At 42.5% G+C, this 22076-nt stretch overlaps 1 protein-coding gene across 1 annotated transcript in view; it reads left to right on the top strand.

The window, feature by feature from the left end:
- Nucleotides 1-10398: 10398 nt before the first annotated feature.
- The window catches only part of LOC115328147 (actinia tenebrosa protease inhibitors-like), a 30246-nt gene continuing 18568 nt past the window's right edge, over nucleotides 10399-22076 (top strand). Inside the window, exons 1-3 of the mRNA XM_040216578.1 lie at nucleotides 10399-10441; nucleotides 15931-16164; nucleotides 16636-16809. Of these exons, the coding sequence (XP_040072512.1) occupies nucleotides 10399-10441; nucleotides 15931-16164; nucleotides 16636-16809 (451 nt within the window). The remainder of the gene's footprint in view (nucleotides 10442-15930; nucleotides 16165-16635; nucleotides 16810-22076) is intronic.

The following is a 22076-nucleotide window of genomic DNA, read 5'->3' as shown; positions in this document are numbered from 1 at the left end:
TAGACTTCGCAAAGATAACAGCTTCTCTGGCCATCCATCTTCGCGTGAAGTAGAATGGCTCTTTTCTTTAGTATATATATCTGTTATCTGTAATTTTACCCCGGTTTAGTAGGCATATAGGCATTTATGGTATCGGCGATCTCAACTTCCCATTTCAAAGGATGGGGAAGTTTTACACAGGTAGTAGAAAAAACAAAACAAATTGTTGTGTCTACATTTATACAGCCGGAAGTTAGTCTGCCTCAGTGGGCGTCTGGTGTCTCAGCTGTAGATGAGCAATTTAGCCAGTGCGGTACAACCGCTTATCTGGGGTCTTTAACGTGCACCACTCAGTCGTGATACACGACCACACGGCGGTACGATGCTCATCGAGATCGAAACGGGCAGGGGCGGGGATTGAACCCAAAATCCCAAGTTCTGCAGCGTCGAAAAAAAAAAAAAAACTCGTAGGAATGTGATCGTGGCAACACGTCACGTAGTTCGATGTGAATATTTTCCCTCGCTCACTTTATTTTACTTACAGATTATCCAGCGCAATATTTCATCAACATATGCTAACGTAACGTAAAGGTAACGACACGTTCTAATCTTAGAATCTTAAAAGTGGAACACGTTGCTTTCAAACCGCTGGAATTTGTAATTGGATCCCGTTCCAAGTCTAAACGCTCGTTCACATAGTTGCATCGACTGAGTTTCGCTGCGTTGCGTCTTGCAGCCCAGAGCCTTCCCGTTGGCTCGTCGCGAGCGTCGCCATAGCAACAGCTCGACGCAAGCAGTCTTAAGAGCTAAAGTAGCGAAGCGGGCGAGTTGGTTCATGACTAACAACTGGAGGGCACCTGCCTCTTCATTGTAGAGACTCTCTGCGCCAGATAACTTTCAAAATACCACGACCGTGGGGAGGGCCAGTGAAAAAGATGCAAGAGGAGTGCTTGAAGCGCATTCTGTAAAGAAAGAGGGCACTGAAGGCAGCGTCTGCCAGCCGTCAGTTTTGCTGCATAAAAAAGAAAGTGATTTTATTGACGCGTGGTGATGAGTGACGTCACTGAGTGATTCAGTGTATTTTTTATCGGAGGTTGTTTGCTTTAGCTGTTTTAAAAAAAAATGTTAAGTTTAGAGTTAGCGATCGTCCTTTCGCCTTCCTTTTTGCCCTTGTCTTTGTTAGCGCTTTTAATTTTATAAGTCTTTAGAGGTTAGGGCACCTTGGCGGCTCCCCAGCTTATTTGCCCGACTACGGGGCACAGGTGACGAACTTTCCCGCGTGGAGGCGGAGTCAAGCCGGCCACGCGCACATGGCGTGTGCCGCCTAGATAAGGCGAATCAGCGTCGGCGCGCGGGCAGTCGCTGGCTGGTCTCAAACGTTTTATGCTAGTATTCTTCATCCTCTCATCCGTGTCCAATTAAATGCAGTTTTTTGTTGTTCAGAATGTTGGCTCCTTGTTAATTCTCCGGGTGGGGTATGCAGCAAGGCAAACCAACCATAATAGCGCCCAACGTGGAGCCATCGTGAGTTAGTTCTAGAGTTTTTTTGCGCGACACAAGGGACAATCACAAGCGAGTAGACACCGACAAGCGGATTGCGCTTGTCCGTGTCTACTCGCTTGTGATTGTTCCTTGTGTCGCGCAAAGAACCTGTAGACTGCATCATGAACCAACTTGACCAACAACAAGTTTTAAGTGAGTTATTTCCTTTGCGAAAGCTAGATTCGCAAAAAGTCTAGGAATGCCTGCTTGAAACTTTCGCTAAATGCGGCTTTCCAGCACTGCTTGTAAGTGATAATGGCTTTTACCTAACGAGTAAGGTGTCCGTAGACGTACCCGAGGTACTGGGAATTAAGCCCAAAAGTACTTCCCATACCACCCACAAGCAAAAATCCTGTTTAGGGTAGATCGGAACCTGAAGATGATGTTTGTGACACACACCAAAGTGCCACAAGGAGTGAAACGCGAAACTGCCCGGGCTGGCATTCGCAACCCGGACAACCGCTAACCGGTCAACGGGTTTCACTCCTGCCTAATCGAATTTCGGCAAGGAGCTCGCGTTTCCGCTTTTTAACAGACTCCTTTCTACAGGGAAGGCTTCGCCCCTACGTGAAGTTCGCAGAAGACCTACGAAAGCGCTTCTCTGCAACCTTCTAGAGACCCGAGAAAATTTTGATGTCACCCGAGTGCAGAAGTCGGAACAGTACAACCAGGGGCGACGTGACCTGCAGTTCGAGGGGGGGGGGGGGGGGTTTATACACCGGCGTACTCACCTACGGAGTGACGCAACTCGAGGCTTCGTCGCCTCCCTCGCAAACCGGTGGAAAGGTTCGTTTCGCATCCATGAAAAGTGCTCACTATTCCCTCACAAACTAGTTCGCTTTGAGCCTGGTGAAGAAACCGAACCTGTTCATGTCACCGACCTTAAACGATTTTTCCAAGTAGAAGACGAAGATTTCTCGCAGGACCAGAACAGCACTGACAACAGTCCCGTTCCGGAAGCCTCCTCGTCTCCACCTAGGAGGCGGTATAAACTGCGACGTCGGTAACACTAACACCAATGGGAGATCCTAGCTTCATATTAGTGTTTAAATATTTCTCCTTAATACCGGAACGTAACTAAAAAAAGTAAGATTACAAAGTGGGGTCTCTACTTCAAATTAGTTTGGATTTTTGGGGTGAATAAAACATTCCATAAAAATTGGAGTGTCGGGTTGGTAACGAGAAATGAGAAACGACTTGAGCAACTGTGGCGGCAATGACTGACCCAATGCAGTACATTTTAGTCATGAATATATGAAAATCTGTCAGCAGTTATATTTTGCCTGCGCTAATTCAACAAAAATACCTCCAGGCTGCGGCGCTCGGAAAACAAGAGGAGGAGCGGATGTATATTATAATATTAATTTCAAATCTTATATAATATTTCAATATAGATTCGCACTGAGAAGCGTCAGTGTAAAGGGCATTGTTTCGAAGGCACACATCTGCTATTTTATGACGTGTTAGTTGACATTTTGTTTTCTCGGTGATATGTGCGTCATTCCTTTGACTTTTATACGTATTTTATTTGAATTCTTGAAAGTTCATATATGGACAATGATGCTAAATAAATATGCAACAATTTAAACATATATCTTGTATTCTACACGCGTGCGTCATACGATACGGCGATCACCTCCCCTCAACTCACAGCTCAAGTGGGAAAGACGCGCGCTCTCCATCTACAAGTGTATAACCTCTAAATCCTTGTATTTACAATTGTTCACATAAAATATGTTATATGGTGGGCAGTGGGCATTTTCCGGTTGCACACTCTCGTGACGAAGACCTTTAGACGAGTGCTGCGTCTTCAATCGGTCGAACTTGTGTCCTCGCTGATTTAATACGAGTCACATCCCAACAGTGACGTAATACTCGGCTCCTTACTGATTGAACACTTTTCCCAACCAGAGAATGATGTTAAAAAGGTGTTAAATATTTTCCCCGTGCTGGACTTGAAAAAGTAACAAAAACAATCTAACACTACGATCTTGTTAGCGTCCATTCACAAAGCAGCTCTTGATTGGGTTAATTTGACCGTATTCCAGATCTTGTTGGAGTAAATGCGTGTTACTCTCAAAGGCAATATCGCGTAATAACACAGGGAGAGCAACGCGGAACCCGAGTAGATTTTCGAACGCCGAAGTACATATAACGTTCTCTGGGGGGAGGTCGAGTAACTTTCGAATACCGTCCAAGTTATAATCCGGCAACCTCGAGTGGCAGGTGTACTTATGTGCTTCGTACACACAGTGCCGACATTTTTCCAAAGTACCCAAGCACCAAGTAGAAGGCCTGAAACCAATGTACACACGCAGCACGTGCGCGCTTGGCTCTGTACGAATTATTCGGAGTGATGTGATGTGATGGCGAGTCAGTCGCCGGGATTTTATCGGCGTACGGAACGAGATGAGTCCTGTTTCTCCGAACGGTGTCAGCAGCGGTATTGACGATGTAGAGCCTCGGCTCATGTGCTGGCTGCTGTCTTTTTTTTTTTGAGGTCTACAACCTAGACTTCTGTACCAACCACGATGTATGCCAAGGCACGAAGACCGTGGCGGCCATTATACGCCCTTTGGTGTTGTTCCGGACCTTGTTTTTTGAAGCTCTTCAGCTGGTCTTAGGTCGGGTGTCACTGGAAGTCAACATCTTGCTTGCTGTAGGTTACTTTGACCGGAGACGTTTTCCGATGAGGAGTTCCGCTGGGCTGTAGCCGTTTCTTGAAGGTGCCGTACGGTACGAGAAAAGGGTCTTGGCCAACATAACACCGCCTAACGCGACCTTCCGTTGGTGCGGGCATGAATTCGGCACATAACTCTTTCCACACTTTTTATTTTATACTAGTGTTAGTAAGAGTGATCTCGAGTTTTGTTTCAAAGAAGCTGGAGGAGTATCCGTACCATGTCTGTTTGTGAAAAAAGCGACCTCTTTTTGTATATAAAAGAAGAATGTATTTGAGAAAAAAAAAATGCAGAGGGCATTGTTTGTAGAGCCGAATGCGGCGTGGAAGTTTGCCAGCTTCTTGCGCACCTCTTGTGTTTGTTTACCTTTCCAAAATGGGCTACGTGTTTTTGTCTTCCCCGAGTTCAACCAATGACAGAGCGCGCTTTTGGCTGCTTCGTAACCATGCGTTCCCTGAGCGTTCTCCACGTTGTCTTTTAATCGGCGTGCCCCTTTTTGCCTCCTAATGCGCTAAAGGCGCATTTTGGAATACTCGCCAGCCGCGTACACTCTAAAAAAAGTTTGTGCGTCCACTTTCCCGCAAAACACTTGGAGAACCAATCACCGCAACTTACGGAGGCGGCTCAGCGAATGACGATGCCGAGACATATGTTTAGACTTAAAAACGCGGTCTGAGTTGTGACATTAAGCAATGCAAAATGTCACGCTTGCATTGCTTAATGTCACAACTCAGACTGCGTTTTTTGGTCTAAACATACGTTTCGGCATTGTCATTCGCTGAGCTGCCTCCGTAAGTCGCGGTGATTGGTTCTCCGAGTGTTGTGCGGGAAAGCGGACGCACGGGCTTTTTTCAGAGTGTAACGCCAATGATGGTGACATCAAAAAAAGAAAACAGATAAATAGAAAGAGCAAAAGGAAAAATCATAAAAGGGGAAAGCAGAAAGAAAAGAAGGAAGAAAGTTGGGGGTGTAGTATCGCACGGACACATGTACACACAGATAAACACACTGATTCGGAGATATGCGAGTTTGAATAAATCAGAAGGTGTCTTTTATAAACTACAGAGGAACTTAAGAGCGTCAATTAAAGTACTGCAAGCGCAATTCTACTCTAGATAATTCGCTGAGCCTGGTTACACTATTACACTTTCGCTACGTGCTCATGAAAGTAAAAAGTGAAAGCGGCAGTCTTTTCTGTAATTTGAGACAAAGGCTGTATGTTTCATTAGGTCTAATTTTTGTTTGTAAATAAAGAGCAGTTATGCAATTACGTTTTTTCGGCGCACCTATTCATTGTTTATGGCGTAATCAACAGACCCCTTTAACAAAGTAATGGGAAACTAACTTCTTATTTTTTTTTTGTGTTTGTCAGACAGTGGACACAGGATGTTAAGCTATAAATACAAGGAAGTCAATACTTTATCAGCAGTTCACATATTACTTATTGTTTGCATCATCTTTCTAGCGCTCCAGTAATTCTTCTTTTCTCGTACGGATGAACACCCTTACAGAGTGCAATGAAATGCTCAGTACGCCAAGTTTTGGTAATACCTTCTCGGCCTTCTAGCACTCAAACACAACGTGACTTGGCTGCCTGCGTACAGATTATACTGCGCTATATTGGCTTCTGTCACAAGATGTATCTCTGTCGTGCAATCGCCACACCTCCCCTGCATTATTTATTACAATTAGCCTCTTCGTTTATTCAATGAACCAATGTTTATCTCCTTGAGTTCACGCGCAGAGTGAGCGTGGCTCGTTGAATCTGGTCGCCGCCTTGTAGTACATTTTCTAAATAAAGTTTACTCTTAAACGTACAAGGGCACATGTGCATGCACTTATAGACAGTCAAAAGTGAAAACAAATATTAGTTAAATAATACTTGGTACTAATGAGGTTTGATATTATTAATCGTTGCAAAATAACTCTAAGAAAAATAGCATTTTAAATCGTGATATCATAAAACGTTCGTCGTTCAGAATGCAGGCTGTAACTGACCATATCCCTCTAATATGTATAGGCAATTTTGGATGAACGAAAGAATGCGCCGCACTGGTGAACGTCTTAAAATCACGTATAGTATTATTATTTTTATTATTATTATTGTTATTATTAATATTATTATTAGTAATATGATTAATAGATGAATGATTTCATTTGAGTGGGTTGACAATACTAAATACAGGGGCATCATTTTCCGATCCGGCTTGTCATGAAACAGCTATGCCTTCTGTTGCGAAATGTAGCTTGCTTATATTATAGCATTAAAATTTTTTGCCCTTTCATGCTGAAAAGATGCTTGTTCACGCCGTAGCATATAGCCTTTTGAGGTGCTGTGTGACCGTGTTCGCACATAGTTCGTTCGGGCAGCGGCACTCAAAAGTGTATAGTGTTTTGAAATCTATTTTGAAAAGTGTTGCTCTCAAGTCTATGTTTTCTGATAGTGCAAATATTTTCCGTGACCTGGAAATGTCCGATTTCTATCCATTGTTCTAGCAAACAGCGACACTTCGATATTTTTGGACTGATAACTTTAAGCTTCCAAAAAAACAATCCCGCTCCCTCAGGCAGGCCGAGCGTTTCAAAACGCCGCGTTATTTCACTAGGTGCGGGAGGACAACGCGAGCTTATTATGGGCCAGATATTTTCAGTTGTCTTCCGGACTCAGTTTTTTCTCTTGATTCCAAGACGGAAGTTTAAAAATGGCTCCGCTGAGTTATGCCGGACTCGGGGTAATTTCCTTTCGGTGTTTGAGTGTGTTCTATAATATATATTTATAAAATATAATTATGAATGATTTTAAATTTATAGTTTGGAATCTGTGTACGTGGGTGTGTGTGTATAAGTAGGTGGGTAGGAGTGTATGCGTATGGTAATGTGAGCATGTTCCCCGAAGCTTCTATACTCGGTGACAGGTCAAGAACAAAGCGGAAGCTCCCCCCACCTCTTTCCACTTTAGTAGAGAGAACACTGGAGAGGAGGCGACCTCCTCTCCACCGTTCGCTCCACTGAAGTGGAAAAAGTTGGGAGAAGCCTCCACTTCGTTCTCGACCTGTCACAGGCTGCAGGTTGTTACTCCGTTTCAATGACTTCCGGGGTCCCCGTCCCACAAGCCATTGTAGGCTTTGACAGACGCGGTGACACCTCTATTTTGATGGGTCAATACATTATTATTTATTATTATTATTACTAATATTTTCATTATTATTATTATGATTCATATTGTTAGTATTAATATTATTATTATCATCATCATCATCACCAATGTGTGCTAGCACAGAGGTCAATGGCTAATTCCTGGAAACTAGTATAAATATTGTGGGGATATATAAGTATATAAAAGGGGTTACGCAGGGTTTACCTACCATTACGTACGGCACCGGTGATCAAAGGGAACCCGATGCACAGGCAAAACCGTTTTGCCTGGCGGCCCACGCTTACCGGCAAGAGCGTTTACCGCGAGGGGGTTGGGAAACGATATTCGAAAGACGATTATCCGAATATCCAACAGTGTTTATTGGGAAACGTGGGTCGCAAATGTCACGTTGTGGTCAAGCGGGTCACGGGCGCAAGATGCTCGCGACAACGGCCGACCGAAGAGTCATGGGAAACATGCGCTCCTGCGCACGTGCGCAGATGGACGGCCTGATATGGTCCCCAGTTGTTATCCCCTTTTCGATGTGATGAAAACATTTCTGCATGGACGCCATTTCGTGGTCATTCATAAGCTCCAAGCTGCTTTCCAGGTGGAGATGCGATGCCCTTCCAAATGCGATTTTTGCAGCGCATGGAAATGCCGCCGCACAGATGGTAATTAAAATGAGAGCATCGACTTCACACAACAGAAAAAACAATTTCATTAGACGTTTTGTCTCCAATGCGGGAGGTATCTTCAGTAGTTACAAAGCGAATACAAGGTTCAACCTCAAGTCAGCGCTTTTTATCAGGAACGTCCGTATACGTTTCGTAAAGAGGGCCGCGGTTTTTGTTCCAAACGGATCATCCGTGTGTAACAAAAACCGCGGCGACGATTGCGTCCCTGTGGACAAACCAGGACTCTAGGAGTTTCCGGTCCCCCATCTGTCCTTCCTCGCCAAGGTTGTCGCGGCCGCAAAGTCAAAAGAATGCCCCATATTGTCCACGCATTGTCCACAAGTTGAGTCTTTAGTCGTGTCCCGTGGGATGCGTACGTGACGTCACGCTTGTGTTCTTTGAGTGTGACCTCTCTGCTTCGTGCGGTTTCACCAATGTAACAGGCTGGGCAGTCACTGCAGGGGATCTTATAGATAACGCCTCTCTGGACGTTCGCCGGGGTCGGGTCTTTTGGTTTGGAAACGGAATTTCTAAGAGTTCTGTATGACTTGTAAGCAGTTAGAATGCCAAGGGGCCCCAAAGCGCGACTGAGAGTTTCGAAACTCTTTTGACATAGGAGATGCAGACTACATTCTTATCTTTTTCCCTTTCGCACGGTTGCACATTTTCTTTCATTTGGTTGTTGACCTCGTCAACAAAGCGCTTTGTGTGGTGACGTTTTTTCAAATCTTCTTGTAAATTAATCAACTCATTTACGCCATGGAGCTCGTTAGATGGCACAGTATTTGATAGGCGCAGAAACGATCGCACTACTGATTTCTTGTGTTTCACTGGGTGATGGGAGAAAAAATCTAAAATATTATCTGTTTCACATGGTTTGCGGTACACACTCGTTTCAATCCTATGGTTCGGTTCACCTGTCCTCATTACACATAGCTCTAGGAAGGCCAACTTGCCCTGCTGTTCAGCGTCGCAAAAAAAAAAACTGTATCGCGGGGCGAACACTGTTTAACTCTGGGTGAAAATCGTTAGCATGGCTTTTATCTAGAATGACGAAAGTGTCATCACCATATCGGCGGTAAACTTTGACCGGGAACGCAACTTTTTTCAGCACTTTCTCCTCAATATGCTCCATAAAAAGACTGATAATACTGACAGATACCGGGCGTCTCATCGGACACCCGTTCACCGTATGATACGTCTCTCCACAAAAGGCGAAAAATTATTGGTTCAAGCAAAAACGCAAAAGCAAAATAATATCGTCAACGTGAAGTGACGCGCTACCACGCTTTGATCATCAAGTAAACGCTCCCGTGCGACATGAATGGCAACATCGTTAGGAACATTAATGAAAAGGGAAACTACATCGAAAGAAAACATGCCTCCATTCGGAAGGAGGGTTTGGGCGCAGACCAACTGAACGAATTCTTGCGAGTTCTGCACGCCATTTTTGCCTGTCACCGGCGCTATAGTAGCGGACAAACCACTAGAATCGTGGTTTGTCCTCAGGGACACCTCCGTGTGTAACAAAAACCGTTGCCCTCTCCACGAAGCTTATACGGACATTCCTGATAAATAGCTTTGACTTGAGGTTGAACCTTGCATTTGCTTTGTAACTACTGAATATGCCTGCCTCAGGGGAGGCAAAACTTCAAATGAAATTTTTTTTCTGTTATGTGAAGTCGGTGTTCCGCGGTCTACCGGGAGGCCTCTGGAGTGCACAAAGGAGCATCAAAATCGGCTTGTTCCTTGTACAGAGAAAGTTGTTTACTCCATTCCACTATCCTGTGGTAAACAGTACGTAGGTCAGACGGGCAGATGCCTCAATGGTAGGTCAAGAGAGCAGTGTTACAATGTAAGCAGGGTAGTATCAGGCCACTTGGGTATTCATTGTCGCGACTGTGGCTTTGATGCGGAATTAAAAAAAAAAAAGTACTGTCATTGGAAGAAGTGCCAATGCCTTGACCAGGGACATTATAGAGGCAGAGGCGCACGTGGGGAAGAGTGTGTCAGCTCCCCGCCAGTTCTTTTGTCGGCTAATGAATTAGATTTTCTTTCGCGGCGGCGGTGGTGCAAATGGTCTATTGGGTATAAAGCAATCTCTCTTACAACGTGCTTTTCTGCTAATATCAAATTTTTGTTGACGCACGTTTTCACTTTCAGCTTATTCTTGCGTCAAAAATACTTAATGTCGAAGTTTGTACATTATACGTCAAGTAACTGACGTTTGTCTTTGGCTATTGTTTTTTTTTTAAATCATATCATTGTTAACTTTCTTTTTACTTTTATATTCATTTTATATAAGGTCAAAGAAACGGTGAAATGATATAAATACAACGCAGTCGCAGTAAAATAACTACAGTTACGCCTGGAGAAGCTCAAAATGCAGAAAAACATTTTGTGGATCTTCGTCGCCGCAGCGCTTGGTTAGTATTGAATTATCATACTAGTCCAATACTGTCCTTTCAAAAGTAAAAAAAAATGGTGTCATAAACAACTTTTTTCATATAAAGGACAGCCAAAGCCAGGCTGTAATATATCAATGACATTGAAGATCTCAACTTATCGGTGTCCTTATAATATGGTCTTAATATTATCCAGCTATTGATCATTTAAAATATTTTGCTGTATTTTTTTCTTATAGCACGTCTTGGCGTGAGAATATTCACATGTGTGTAGCAAGCTTTACAAATAGCAGGCGTAATTATTAAATATATTAACATTTGATGAACAAGTTTAAATATAAAAATGTACAAATCACTTTTTTATCCCGCCCTATGTGTTATACGCGCCGCCCCGGTGGCTCCGAGGCGAGAGCGCCGACCTACGGATTCCCAGGTGGCGGGTTCGAATCCCGACCGAGGTGCCCGCAATATGACGGAGGCTTATTGCGGAGGAGGCGCCGTGTAACCGAGCTTTCGGTTGCACGTCAAAAGATCCCCCTGTGGTCGAAATTAATCCTCAGTCCTCCGCTGGGGCGTGCCAGATGCCCGTCGTAGGTTTGGCACGCAAAACCCCCAAATTTTAGTGTTATTCGCATCTAGTGCGGGGATCAACTTGTTTAGCGAATCCAAACAATAGTCTGAGTGTTACAAGGAAAAGCTTTTAGAGCGCTAGCTGCTTTTTTATTTCTCTATTTTTACCCGTATTTCATAAGCATTCAGTAACCGATGTGTCCAAAATTTATTCCCAACGAATAATATTAACTTATTAATCTGCCATAAACGGTAAATTCGAATCTTTTCTAAGCCTCGCTAACCTCCGTTTGAACACTTCAGTACATCAAACCGGTCAGGCAGATCCATGGCATATTCGCCAATCACGCACAAGCTTGTAACGTCAAAGAGTTGGCCGCCTCGGTGGCTCCGAGGCGAGAGCGCCGGCCTACAGGTCCCCCATGTGGCCGGTTCGAATCCCGGCCGATCTGCCCGCAATCTGACGGAGGGTTATTGGGAGTAAGGCGCCGTGTAATCGAGCTTTCGGTTGCACGTCAAAAGATCCCCAGGTGGTCTAAATTAATCCTCAGTCCTCCGCTGGGGTGCGCCAGATGCCCGTCGTTGGTTTTGGCACGTAAAACCCCCAAATTTGACTTTTGACTTTTGAACGTCAGAGTTCAATAGAATTGACTAGGGTTGATAACTGGGCTAACAAGCAATCCACGACACACAAATTCAGCGCAAAAGACGAGGACAAGAAAGGGACGTCAAAAGGGCGCTACGTACAACTGAAGCTTTTTTCGTGTTGTCATCTGGCGTAAATACAACCGACTCCAACAAAACAAGTAAGGGTAGAATAATAACACATTATATTATATAATACCGTTTACTTTATGAACCCCAAGAACAACCGCAAAGGTCTTCATATTGGCGCACAAAGACAATAAATATAAGAAACAACATACGCACAGCATGAAATGTACAAATTAACACGGCTAAAAGATAATGGCACACTTCATATCAAATGTTATACACCAGTTTCAACTTTCAATCAGATTCTCCAAGTCCTTGCGACAAACTTGGGGATTCCTGATGATGTCGAAGCTAGAGGATGCGATCCCATTAAATTAAATTTGCATGCGGGACAGTGGTGAGAGTTTAGACATGAATTGAACGTAAAGGGACAAACATTTCTGGCAACGCGAAAGGGATGATAAAAATCAGGAAATCACAGGAGTTTCGCATAAATCCAGCCATTTACCACCCTGTAAAAAAAAAATAAATCACGGCCGAATCTTCTATTTGACAAAGACCTAAGTAAGACACAATTAAAATAAATTGAAAATCATAATAAAAGCAAAGTTGAAAGTGTTTTTCATGCACAATGGGTATCATGTTTTACACCGATTCAATGGATAGCGACTGTGCACGTGTTAGAGAACTCCAAAGCACTGGGCAAATTCAAGCCGTGAACAAACTAAAGCACTAAACAAAAAAATCATAAAATGAGGGTGTCTGAACATTTAAGTTATATGATATATAATACCAAGACGTTTCATTGCACGGCCAACAATAAAGAATGCGTAAATATTAAATGACAACGTGCTATCAAGGCACACACCGAGATCTTCTATTACAGTCATGCGCTCGATTGGAGTTCCTCCCGAAGATAAGTGAATTGCATAACAGCATGCCGTCTGCTTCAAAGGAGAACCTTAAAAGTTTTTGGGATTTAGGAGCAAATTATTTGCCAAAAACCACTGCAGCATGTTATTCACGTCGTGCTGAAGATCATTACAATCAAGAGCATTGCATCATCGCGCATAAAACTCTTAATATCCTCCGCAAACCGTATAATTTCATGTGTTTTGACAGATGGTGCTATATCATTAGCGAATATTAGCAACAAAAAAGGCCCAAGGATAGATACTTGGGGGACACCCGAAGTTGAATAAAACAGTTTAAAATGTACACTAGAAATTCGAACATGATTCGTACAATGTTATAAAAAACTTTGAAAACAGGGAAGCAGCTCAAAACAACCATCATATAACGATAATTTGTGAAGCATTAACTCGGGATCATCTTTGTCAAACGCTTTAGACATATCGAAATAAATTGCCTGTACCTGTCTCCTGTTTGTACCAATTGGTGCAACGAAGTGTAAGGAGAGGCGCAAATTGGTTTCAACTGACCGTCCCGTAATAAACCCGTGCTACGAAGTCATTAATTTTGTATAAAAGTAATACGTTACACTGGTATAGATAACTTTCTTAAACCCTTTAAAAGTGCTGTACAGTAAAGAAACAGGCTGGTGATTACTGACAACCAATGAATCATCCCCCCTTCAATAATGGCACGACGACCACTTTCTTCCATTATGATGGGAACACACCGGAGTGAAATGATATGTTTAAAATGTGTTCCAAAATTGGTGCAGACAAGTCACAATAACCTTTGGCTACACAGCTCGGAATACAATATACCCAGTAGAGGACTTCAGTTTAAAGCTTGTTGTAGCTTCCTAAACTTCATCCGTCTGTACTCTAGAACACGATAAAACATCCTGGCAGTTTACTTCTATGTCAATAGGCTGACCAACAGTGTAGCATCAGCTAAAATAGTCTGCAAACCAATCTTCCATCTTTGGCGCGAAAGAGATACACTTAGTGTTTCAATCAGAACAATCTCGCAGTGAAATTTAATGTGTAAATTGTTACGGGTGTGCTGTTGCGCAAACTTCCAGAAAATGTGGAGGCGGTGGTTTAGACCGCTCTCGACATCATTAGGATGGAACTGTTTATTTCGCGACTGCCATAGTCATGCACACCCGTTCCTGCACGAACTGCAGGTCTTGTTTTGAAGAGATAAGAATCTTGAAGGCACATAACAGCAGGTACAGCCGGGAGATATTTGAGTCACTCACCATGAACAGCGCAAAAACAACGTTTCTAATCCCTCATCGTTTCTGACAAAGCCGGAAAGTGAATTTCTTAAATCACAGATGGGCTCTGTCGACATGAGTTTGCATTTTATCTTGTGTCTTCCCTCCTTTTTCTCCAAGTTACTTTCCCTTTCCTTGACATTCCCGCATTTAATCGGTTGCTTGCTTCTGGAATTTCTATTTGTCTGGTGCTAGCTTAAAGATGTGGTTGCGTCGTCTTTGTCTCACAATTTTATTCTTTCTTCAATTTTTAAATAATTTTACCCGTAACCATTCTGAATACGATTCTTGGTCGAACCTTTGATGCAACTCAAGCGAAGTGTGATGTGCAATTACTACGCCACCACCTGTTGCCCGTGCTAATATAGTCCCTTTCGCGGCGGTAGACATAGTATTTAGGTGTACAATTAGAATTCGGAATGCCATGGCAGAGCCATGTTTCCGGTAAAGATATAACATCAAATTTGGTAGCAATAAGATTGAATATACAATAGCCAGCCTTTGAGCGCAGTCCTCGAACATCTTGATAAAATATGCTACGCACTTCCATCATTTAATCTGATGTCGTTTTGAGGTAATAAGTGCGAGCATGGTTAAGGTGGCCAAAGAACAGGTGGGAAATACTGCCCTACGGCCAAACTTCCGGTTAGTTAATGGCGTCATACAGGGCCTGGTCACATGAGAAATGAAAGGAAGAATAAGAGGAAATCGAGTTACCATTTTGGAGCAGGCAATTGACTTTCCGTTTAGGACCGGATCGACAATCGTCTGGACATTGTCAACCGACGTGTTCGGTCGCAGTCGAGATAAAAAAAAGTGACATTCGGCGCTCGGGTCTAGCAATAGCGTTCACAGAGTCGGATTTAGCAGTGTCAATAGACGGCTGTGCACGTCGCATGATATCGGTGCAGCCGCCATTCGTCAAGCTCGCGGGATGCGCTTCATTCCCACTACAAAATCCAGTTGATGGTGGAGGATGGGCAGGTTCTGCGAGAGTCGTTAAGTTCGAACGTTAAAGAGGAGGCCAGTTGTTCGGGTGCTCAAGGGCGGGTGGTGCAAACAAAGTCTTGCTTGCCGCTGAAGACGCGCGGGGTGTCCGGGCTGCTGTGGCAGCATAAAGTAGACGCGATGAAGACGGGACTGGCAGACGATCCACTAGGTTCTTGCGTAGTTGATGCTCCTCGGAGGGAAGGTGTTGATATTCTGCTCTAAGGCATTTAAACTCGACGGTCAAGATGACCAGTTTCTTTGCCATGCTGTCGATCACGCGGAGCAAACCAGTGAGGACGTGAAAGCCATCCTGTGAGCCGCTGGCTCGCCCGTGAAAGCGTTCGTCATGTTGTTATTTGGCGCATCTGATATGTCAACCTGGACTTCGGTAACTTACTATGGCGCCGAGTGCAACCCGTGCCTTTGAAAGTGGTGGTCCCAGGCGTCATGAAAATATTGTATTCCTCGAGGCCAATGTTGAAGCATCTGCAGTGAAATTTTCTGTCGCAGTCAGCGGAACAGAGAAGGTATTGCTACTTTGGGTAGAAACAAGCTTCACAGGAGCCGCACTGTTCTTTTTGTCGAGCACTGGTTGACGAGTCGCATACAATGGGATCTTCGATGACAAAAAATGAGCTGATTATGAAAAAAAAAAATATTAAGCTTACAGAAGGAACTTAGAAAATGGTCCCTCCCATTTTAATAGTCGGTGTCGTCATCAAGAAAGAAAGCACAAAAACTAAATGGCTACAATTCGTCTACAGGTCACGTGCCATTTACAGCATTGTCACTGGCTCCTCCCTCTCATCCAAGAAAATGCCATTTCTTATCCGACAAAGACAAGTAGGGTGCGCTTGCACACTGTGGTCCTAACCTTCCAATTTTACGATAAACGAATATTAATAGAGAAATCGGCCACGCTGGACGTAATGTTTTCAGAATGATTAGAGCCCATAAAATGACTTATATCATAAAGCGATCATCGCAGAAAGTGGTCTAGTTCCCATTTAACTTCTCTTCTTGAAAACCGATATTTTGCTTCTAGGAGTCTGCAAGTGTCACAATACCTGTGATGACAGCGGAAATGATTCTCCGGCGATGGAAGAAGAGGCTAGATGTAAGGGCCCTCCAGCTAGTTCCTTAGGAAGAATGAGTGTGTTTGGATTTTTCTACGACCAGACTAGGGATGAGTGTCGTCAGGTTATCTTTGGAGATGGTGAATGGAATAAGGAAAAAAACAAGTTTCAAACACTTCAAGAATGCAGACAAGCATGCAGAAGTAAGTGATGGTATTTATGTTGCTTCTACTTAATTTCAACAGACACTGAAGAATTCTTTTATTTTTATTTTTTCCATGTTTCTGTTTAAAAGTGCGCATAATTTCAATTGTATTTGTGAGGAGGTTTTAAAAAGAGCCAGTTTCGCTTAAGCCGAATCAGTCGTAACCTAACGCGGAGTAGTCTTGACTGAGTTTTGCCTTTCCCTCTTTTACGAAGAAAATGCTAAACGGTGGCGATGTTTTAATTACACTTCACTGACAATGACTACAGGCGTCTTTTAACAAGAAAGACGACGAAAACCCGTGTTTGTGCGGCTGAGCTGCCGGAAGTTATTTAAGAAGAGCATGCATCACGGATACTTCACACGTAAACGCAGTGTGGCCATTTTTTGCTTCTAAAAAGTTGTTTGTGCAAAAAAGAATAATCTGAATCATGCAACTAATATTTATATATATCTTTTCATATCAAAGGTAGGGTGCCCCTCTCCTGCTTTACATCACCTGAAGCCACAGATAAGAGAATGAGTTCCCCAATGTTTACATATAATTCAACACGTGGGTTATGCGAAGGCATATCCTCTCCAAATGATGACCCTGCAAACAATGTGTTCAGGGGAGAAGAGACGTGTAAAAAAACATGTAGAGGTATGTATGAAAGCATTCTAACATTGTACTAGGTATCGCCTAATTTAAATATTGTCAGTTTTAAAATAATTTTTATATGACAATATTTAGATGTTGGATCAGTTGCCTAATAGTATTTTAACAAAAAGGAACGATGCGCTACAAATAATAAATTATTCTGAAATTACCTCCCATAAAGAAACCTTAAAGGGCAGTGTTTACACGGAAGACTTGGATGACATCATACATTGAATTACTTTGGAGACTAAAACAGAAAACACTGGAGTAAAATAGGAGACGGAAGCAGAAAGCGATTCTGGCGTCAGGAAGTGCACAACTAAATATTTTCCCCGGAAATGCAGCTAGTGGGTTTGACTCAGTAGAGAAATTGATAATCTATAAAATATTTCTTTGTCGGATAGATCACAGGCAGTATTAGGGATCCTAAGCTCATCTTGGTATTTTGCTGCCAAACTTCATTGTGTGCAATATAGACCTGCCAGGATTTGCATAGCAATTTCGTATAATCTAAATAATTAGTTACCTTTTTGAGCTTGTTGGCTTATTTGTTTTATTTCTACCGAGATATGTCTTATTCGATCTCATTGATTCCAAGTGACCGTATATGGCATTAAGGACCAAGTTTTGATAAAAACGACTTCAAATGGCTATGAAGTGCTATAAGTGAATATTATTTATAATTATGTGATTTTTTGTTGGCTTAGACGTATGAACGGCTTCAAGTAGATTCGTTAGCTATTACCACCTTTTTTGATCAGATTGTCATTAAATGGCGGCCGATGGCTATTGTTGAGATAATTAACAATCGACATTCCTACTGAAAAAAATTATATGAGTTTTTTCTGATATGTTTATTGGACACCTTTTTCATAACAGAACTTATTATTTCATATCAGTTTTATATGCCGCATACCAGTTACACTAGGCTAGGTGGCGCTAGGTACCGCCCAATTCATGTGCTACAAAATATATTTATTCACTCACGCCACCATTTAGATACATTACGCATACCACTAGCATCAGTTGAACAAATAAAGTAAACCGGATGACTGCGAAATTATTTTAAAATTCCAAGACTCTCCGATAGAGCGTGTCACTATCTACAAATTTTTGGGAATTCTCTTCGAAGAAAATTTAAGCTGGACTCCACATGTAAATAAAATTCATGCAAGCATCTCTAGATCTATTGGCATTTTATACAAAATAAGAACACTTGTCCCACGCTGGTTAAGACGTCAGTTGTATTATTCACTAGTTCATTCCCACCTTCATTACTGTCTACTAGTCTGGGGTTCAACGACTAAGACAAATATTGATAGGCTGTTTGTTTTGCAAAAAAAAGCAGTACGTTGTATTGAAAATCTTCAGCGCACCGACCACACAACGCCGTTTTTTTCTAAAACATAGCTTCCTTAATATTAGTCAGTTATTCCAGCTTAAACTTTCAATCCACATTTTTAATGAGTTCAATCGTGACCAGTCCACTTTTTTTGACGCATTCCTTCCTAGAAATATACAATACAATCTTCGGTTTGACTCTTATCGAATACCTTGGTCAAGGACGAATTACGGACATACTCAATTAGCGTACTTAATTCCTGATTTCTTAAATAAACATCCGGCCGTAAGAGAAATGATTCATGAATGCGGATCAAAGCATACCTTTAAAAGAAATATAAAACGGTACCTTCTATCATGTCCCATTGAATAAATGTTTTTAAAAAGTGTTTGCATCCAATGGTTGAGCTTCATTTATTCTAGTGCGTCCTATGTCCCCGAAAATTGTTATGACATGACTACTGTATAAGTTATGTTGTTTTGATCTTTATTTGTGGGCCGTTCTGTTTCCCCGTGGTTTCTGTGTTTATATTACAACGTGTCGTACTATACGCTGAGCAATGTAAACTGGTGATAGGGCCAAGTCAGGCAGAACCCATCTGCCTTTTGCCTTGTCATCGGAGACCTTGTGTCTGAATAAAACCAATTCAATTCAATTCAATTCAATATGTCGCATATCAGTTTTGGGGTTTTTCATATCAGTTCTTATACCGCATATCAGTTTTTTAAGTATTTGATATCAGTTTCATATATAGCGTGTCAGTTTTTGGGTATTTCATATCAGTTCTTATATCGCATATCAGTTTTCGGATATTTCGTATCAGTTTCATATGTCGCATATCAGTTTTTGGATATTTCATATCAGTTCTTATATAGATTCATATACTTTTTTCAGTAGGGATTAAATGGTTGCCAATGGCTATTACTGAGATAATTAACAATTTTCTATTTTGGTGTTGGTGTTTGAGTATGGCTTCAACTGGCTATTATTGGCTATCAACCTCCAGTTTTATATATATTTTCTAGATATGGTCTACAAATGGCTATTAATAATGGGGTATTCAAAACTGAGCGATTTCAGTTTGAGGTGAAGTAACTTCAGGTGGTTATTGGAATCTATTTCTGACCATTAGTTTCAAATGGCTACTAGTGGCATTAGTACGTTTGTGGTCGGTTTGCTTTGCCACATACCCGACCCTGGGGAATAACACGGAGCCAATGGTTTCAACCACAAGAAACTACATTTAATTGGACATGGAGGAGACGATTAACATTGTTACCCACGGCGCCTGAGTCCAGGCAGCGACTTCCTGTGCGTGGCCTCTGATGCGCCTTATCGAGGCGGCGCACGCGATGTGCGCGTGGCGGGCGTGACATCGCCGCCACGCAGGAATAGTTCGGCACCTTTGCCTCGCAGTCGGGCAACTGGGCTGAAGAGCTGCCAGGGGGCCCACAAGTTGAATAGAAATTATCTTCTATCTGGGTGTGTAGCGACACTCAAGGCCAGCCTACGCCATGAACGACGACGACGAGGTTCAGCTGCCTCTGCAGCGCGAGCAATTAAAGCAGGTCGAATCCAAACGCTGTCCGAGCTGGTTCGTTTCGTCTCAGCTTCCAACATATTTGGTGACCCGGAATCGAACTCGCTCCTTCAAGGTCTGGTGCTTCATGGCTCAATTTGGCGCGTCCAACGCTCCTGACGGTGACGCCCTCCAGTCAACCTTGGCAGCGGTCCAGAATTTTCGGCTACCTCCATTTTGGCCGAAACATCCGATCGTAGGGCTCATGCAAGTCGAGGCCCAGTTCCGTCTCCGGCACATCACCAGTCAGGAGACGCGATACCTGCACACCGTGCCCTCGTTACCAGCTGACGTCGCCGTGGAGCTAGCCGACATTCTCGCCGCTCCGGATCCGGTCAACCCCTTCGACCAACTGAAGGCCCCCATCCTTGACCCCAAGACCGAGTCGGAGCGCAGCAGACTTCAACAACTCCTCAACACCGAGGAGCTCGGTGACAGACGCCCATCCCAGCTGCTGGGATGGGCGTCTGCACCGAGCTCACATCTGCACACTGAGCGCACAAGCAACAGTCGCTTTTTCCAAAAAAAAATATAATAATCATCGCTTTCACTCTCTCCAGTTAGTAAACATTGAAAGAGCTCATAATTATCATTTATAGTTCCTAGTAGCCACTTGCAGCCATATAAAGCCAATCCAATTCACATATGTGCTTGTAGCCAATAGAACCATCTGAAGTCATTTTCATTCATAAACACCGAACTATTACAGAATCGTCAACTATATTCACGACTAGCTATCCGTAGCCATTTGAAGCCGATCTGGCAAAGAAATAGATGCTAATAGCCAAAAAAAGCCACATGGAGCAGTTCCAGTTTATACACAGAAATATATTCGAACAGCCAAAAATAGCCACGTGAGCCATTCCAGTTTGTAGACCCAGAAACAGCTACAAATTATAAATACTAGTCACATATAGCCACTTAAAGCCAATTCAGCTCAACCAGGTCAGGAACAAATGCTTAAGCCAAAAATTGCCAACCTAAGCCAACGAGATCAAGAAAAGATACATATAGACATTAATATACAGTTGAAGTCATTCAAATTATACACGCTCCAATTTGATAAATTGTCAATAAAAGTTGCTTATTTCAGTGTATAGCCATTTCAAGCCAATCTAATAAAACTTTATGCTTATAGCCAATAATAGCATTTAAAGTCATTTTCATCCACCGCAACAGCCCATAATTGTAAACTATATTCACTTGAAGAAGGGCGCCCGCCTAAAACGTCGTGTATACCTGCTTGTCCGCGTATTTTTTCGCGATGCACAAGCTTATTACTTGCGATTACGTGTATTCACGAATAGCCATTCATAGCCATTGAAAGCCAATCTGGTAAAATATAGATGCCAATAGCCAAAATAGCCAGATGATACGACTCATGTTTGTAGACACAGAAATAGCTAATAATTATCAATACTAGGCATAACCATTTGTCGCTACTGCAAGCCAACCAGGTCAGGAATAGATACTAATAGTTAATAATAGCCAATCCAAGCCAACCAATCAAGAATAGATGCGTATAGACAATAGTAGCCAGTTGAAGACAATCACATCCATACACATTCCAGTTGCCAATAATAGTGGCTAATAGCAATTTATAGCCATTACAAGCCCATTGGGCCAAGAACTGCACACAGCCAATAGTAGGCACTTGGATCCATTCATATTCAAAACGTCATGAATACCATCTCAATAAGAGTCACTAAAATCTTCATTCTGAAGCGATTTAAAGTGATTTTGTTGCGAAGAAACGCCAACTGCCAACATTAGCTACTTGAAGCCATTTTCATGCATAAGTTATAAGTAGCAGAATAGCATTCCTTTGGTCACAAGCCAAGCAGGTCAGGAATGAATGCTTGGAGGCCATAATAGTCAATTCAAGCCAACTAAGGCAATAATAGATAGATGGCTGTAGTCAGTAATCGTCAGTTGAAGTCAATCAAATCTATATACACACCAATTGCATAAAATGTTAATAATCGCCACTGAAAGTCATGTATAGCCATATCAAGCCAATGTGACCAAAAATATATCCCAAAAGCCAATAATATCAACTTGAAGTTAACTCCAAGCCTGAAATACCAATCCCTTAGAAGTGTGAATAATAGTTGCTAATAGTTATTTATAGCCTAGTCAAACGGATCTGGTCACGAATAGGTCTTAAAAAGCAATATGCGCCACCTGAAGCCAATATCACCCATAAGAACACGAATAACATAGTTAGTTAAATTTGAGTTAATATTAACGGCTCGAAGATGACCTCAAAGATAAATAGTCAATTGTCTAGAAAACATTATTAATAGCCTGAAATAGGCATTCAATTACAGAGTGTCCATATCCTAACAA

The sequence above is a fragment of the Ixodes scapularis genome, unplaced genomic scaffold (assembly GCF_016920785.2).
Source record: "Ixodes scapularis isolate PalLabHiFi unplaced genomic scaffold, ASM1692078v2 PGA_scaffold11__112_contigs__length_91849675, whole genome shotgun sequence".
NCBI classification, from domain to species: Eukaryota; Metazoa; Arthropoda; class Arachnida; order Ixodida; family Ixodidae; genus Ixodes; species Ixodes scapularis.
The sequence above is the reverse complement of the archived record's forward strand: the minus strand, read 5'-3'. Positions and strand labels throughout refer to the sequence as shown.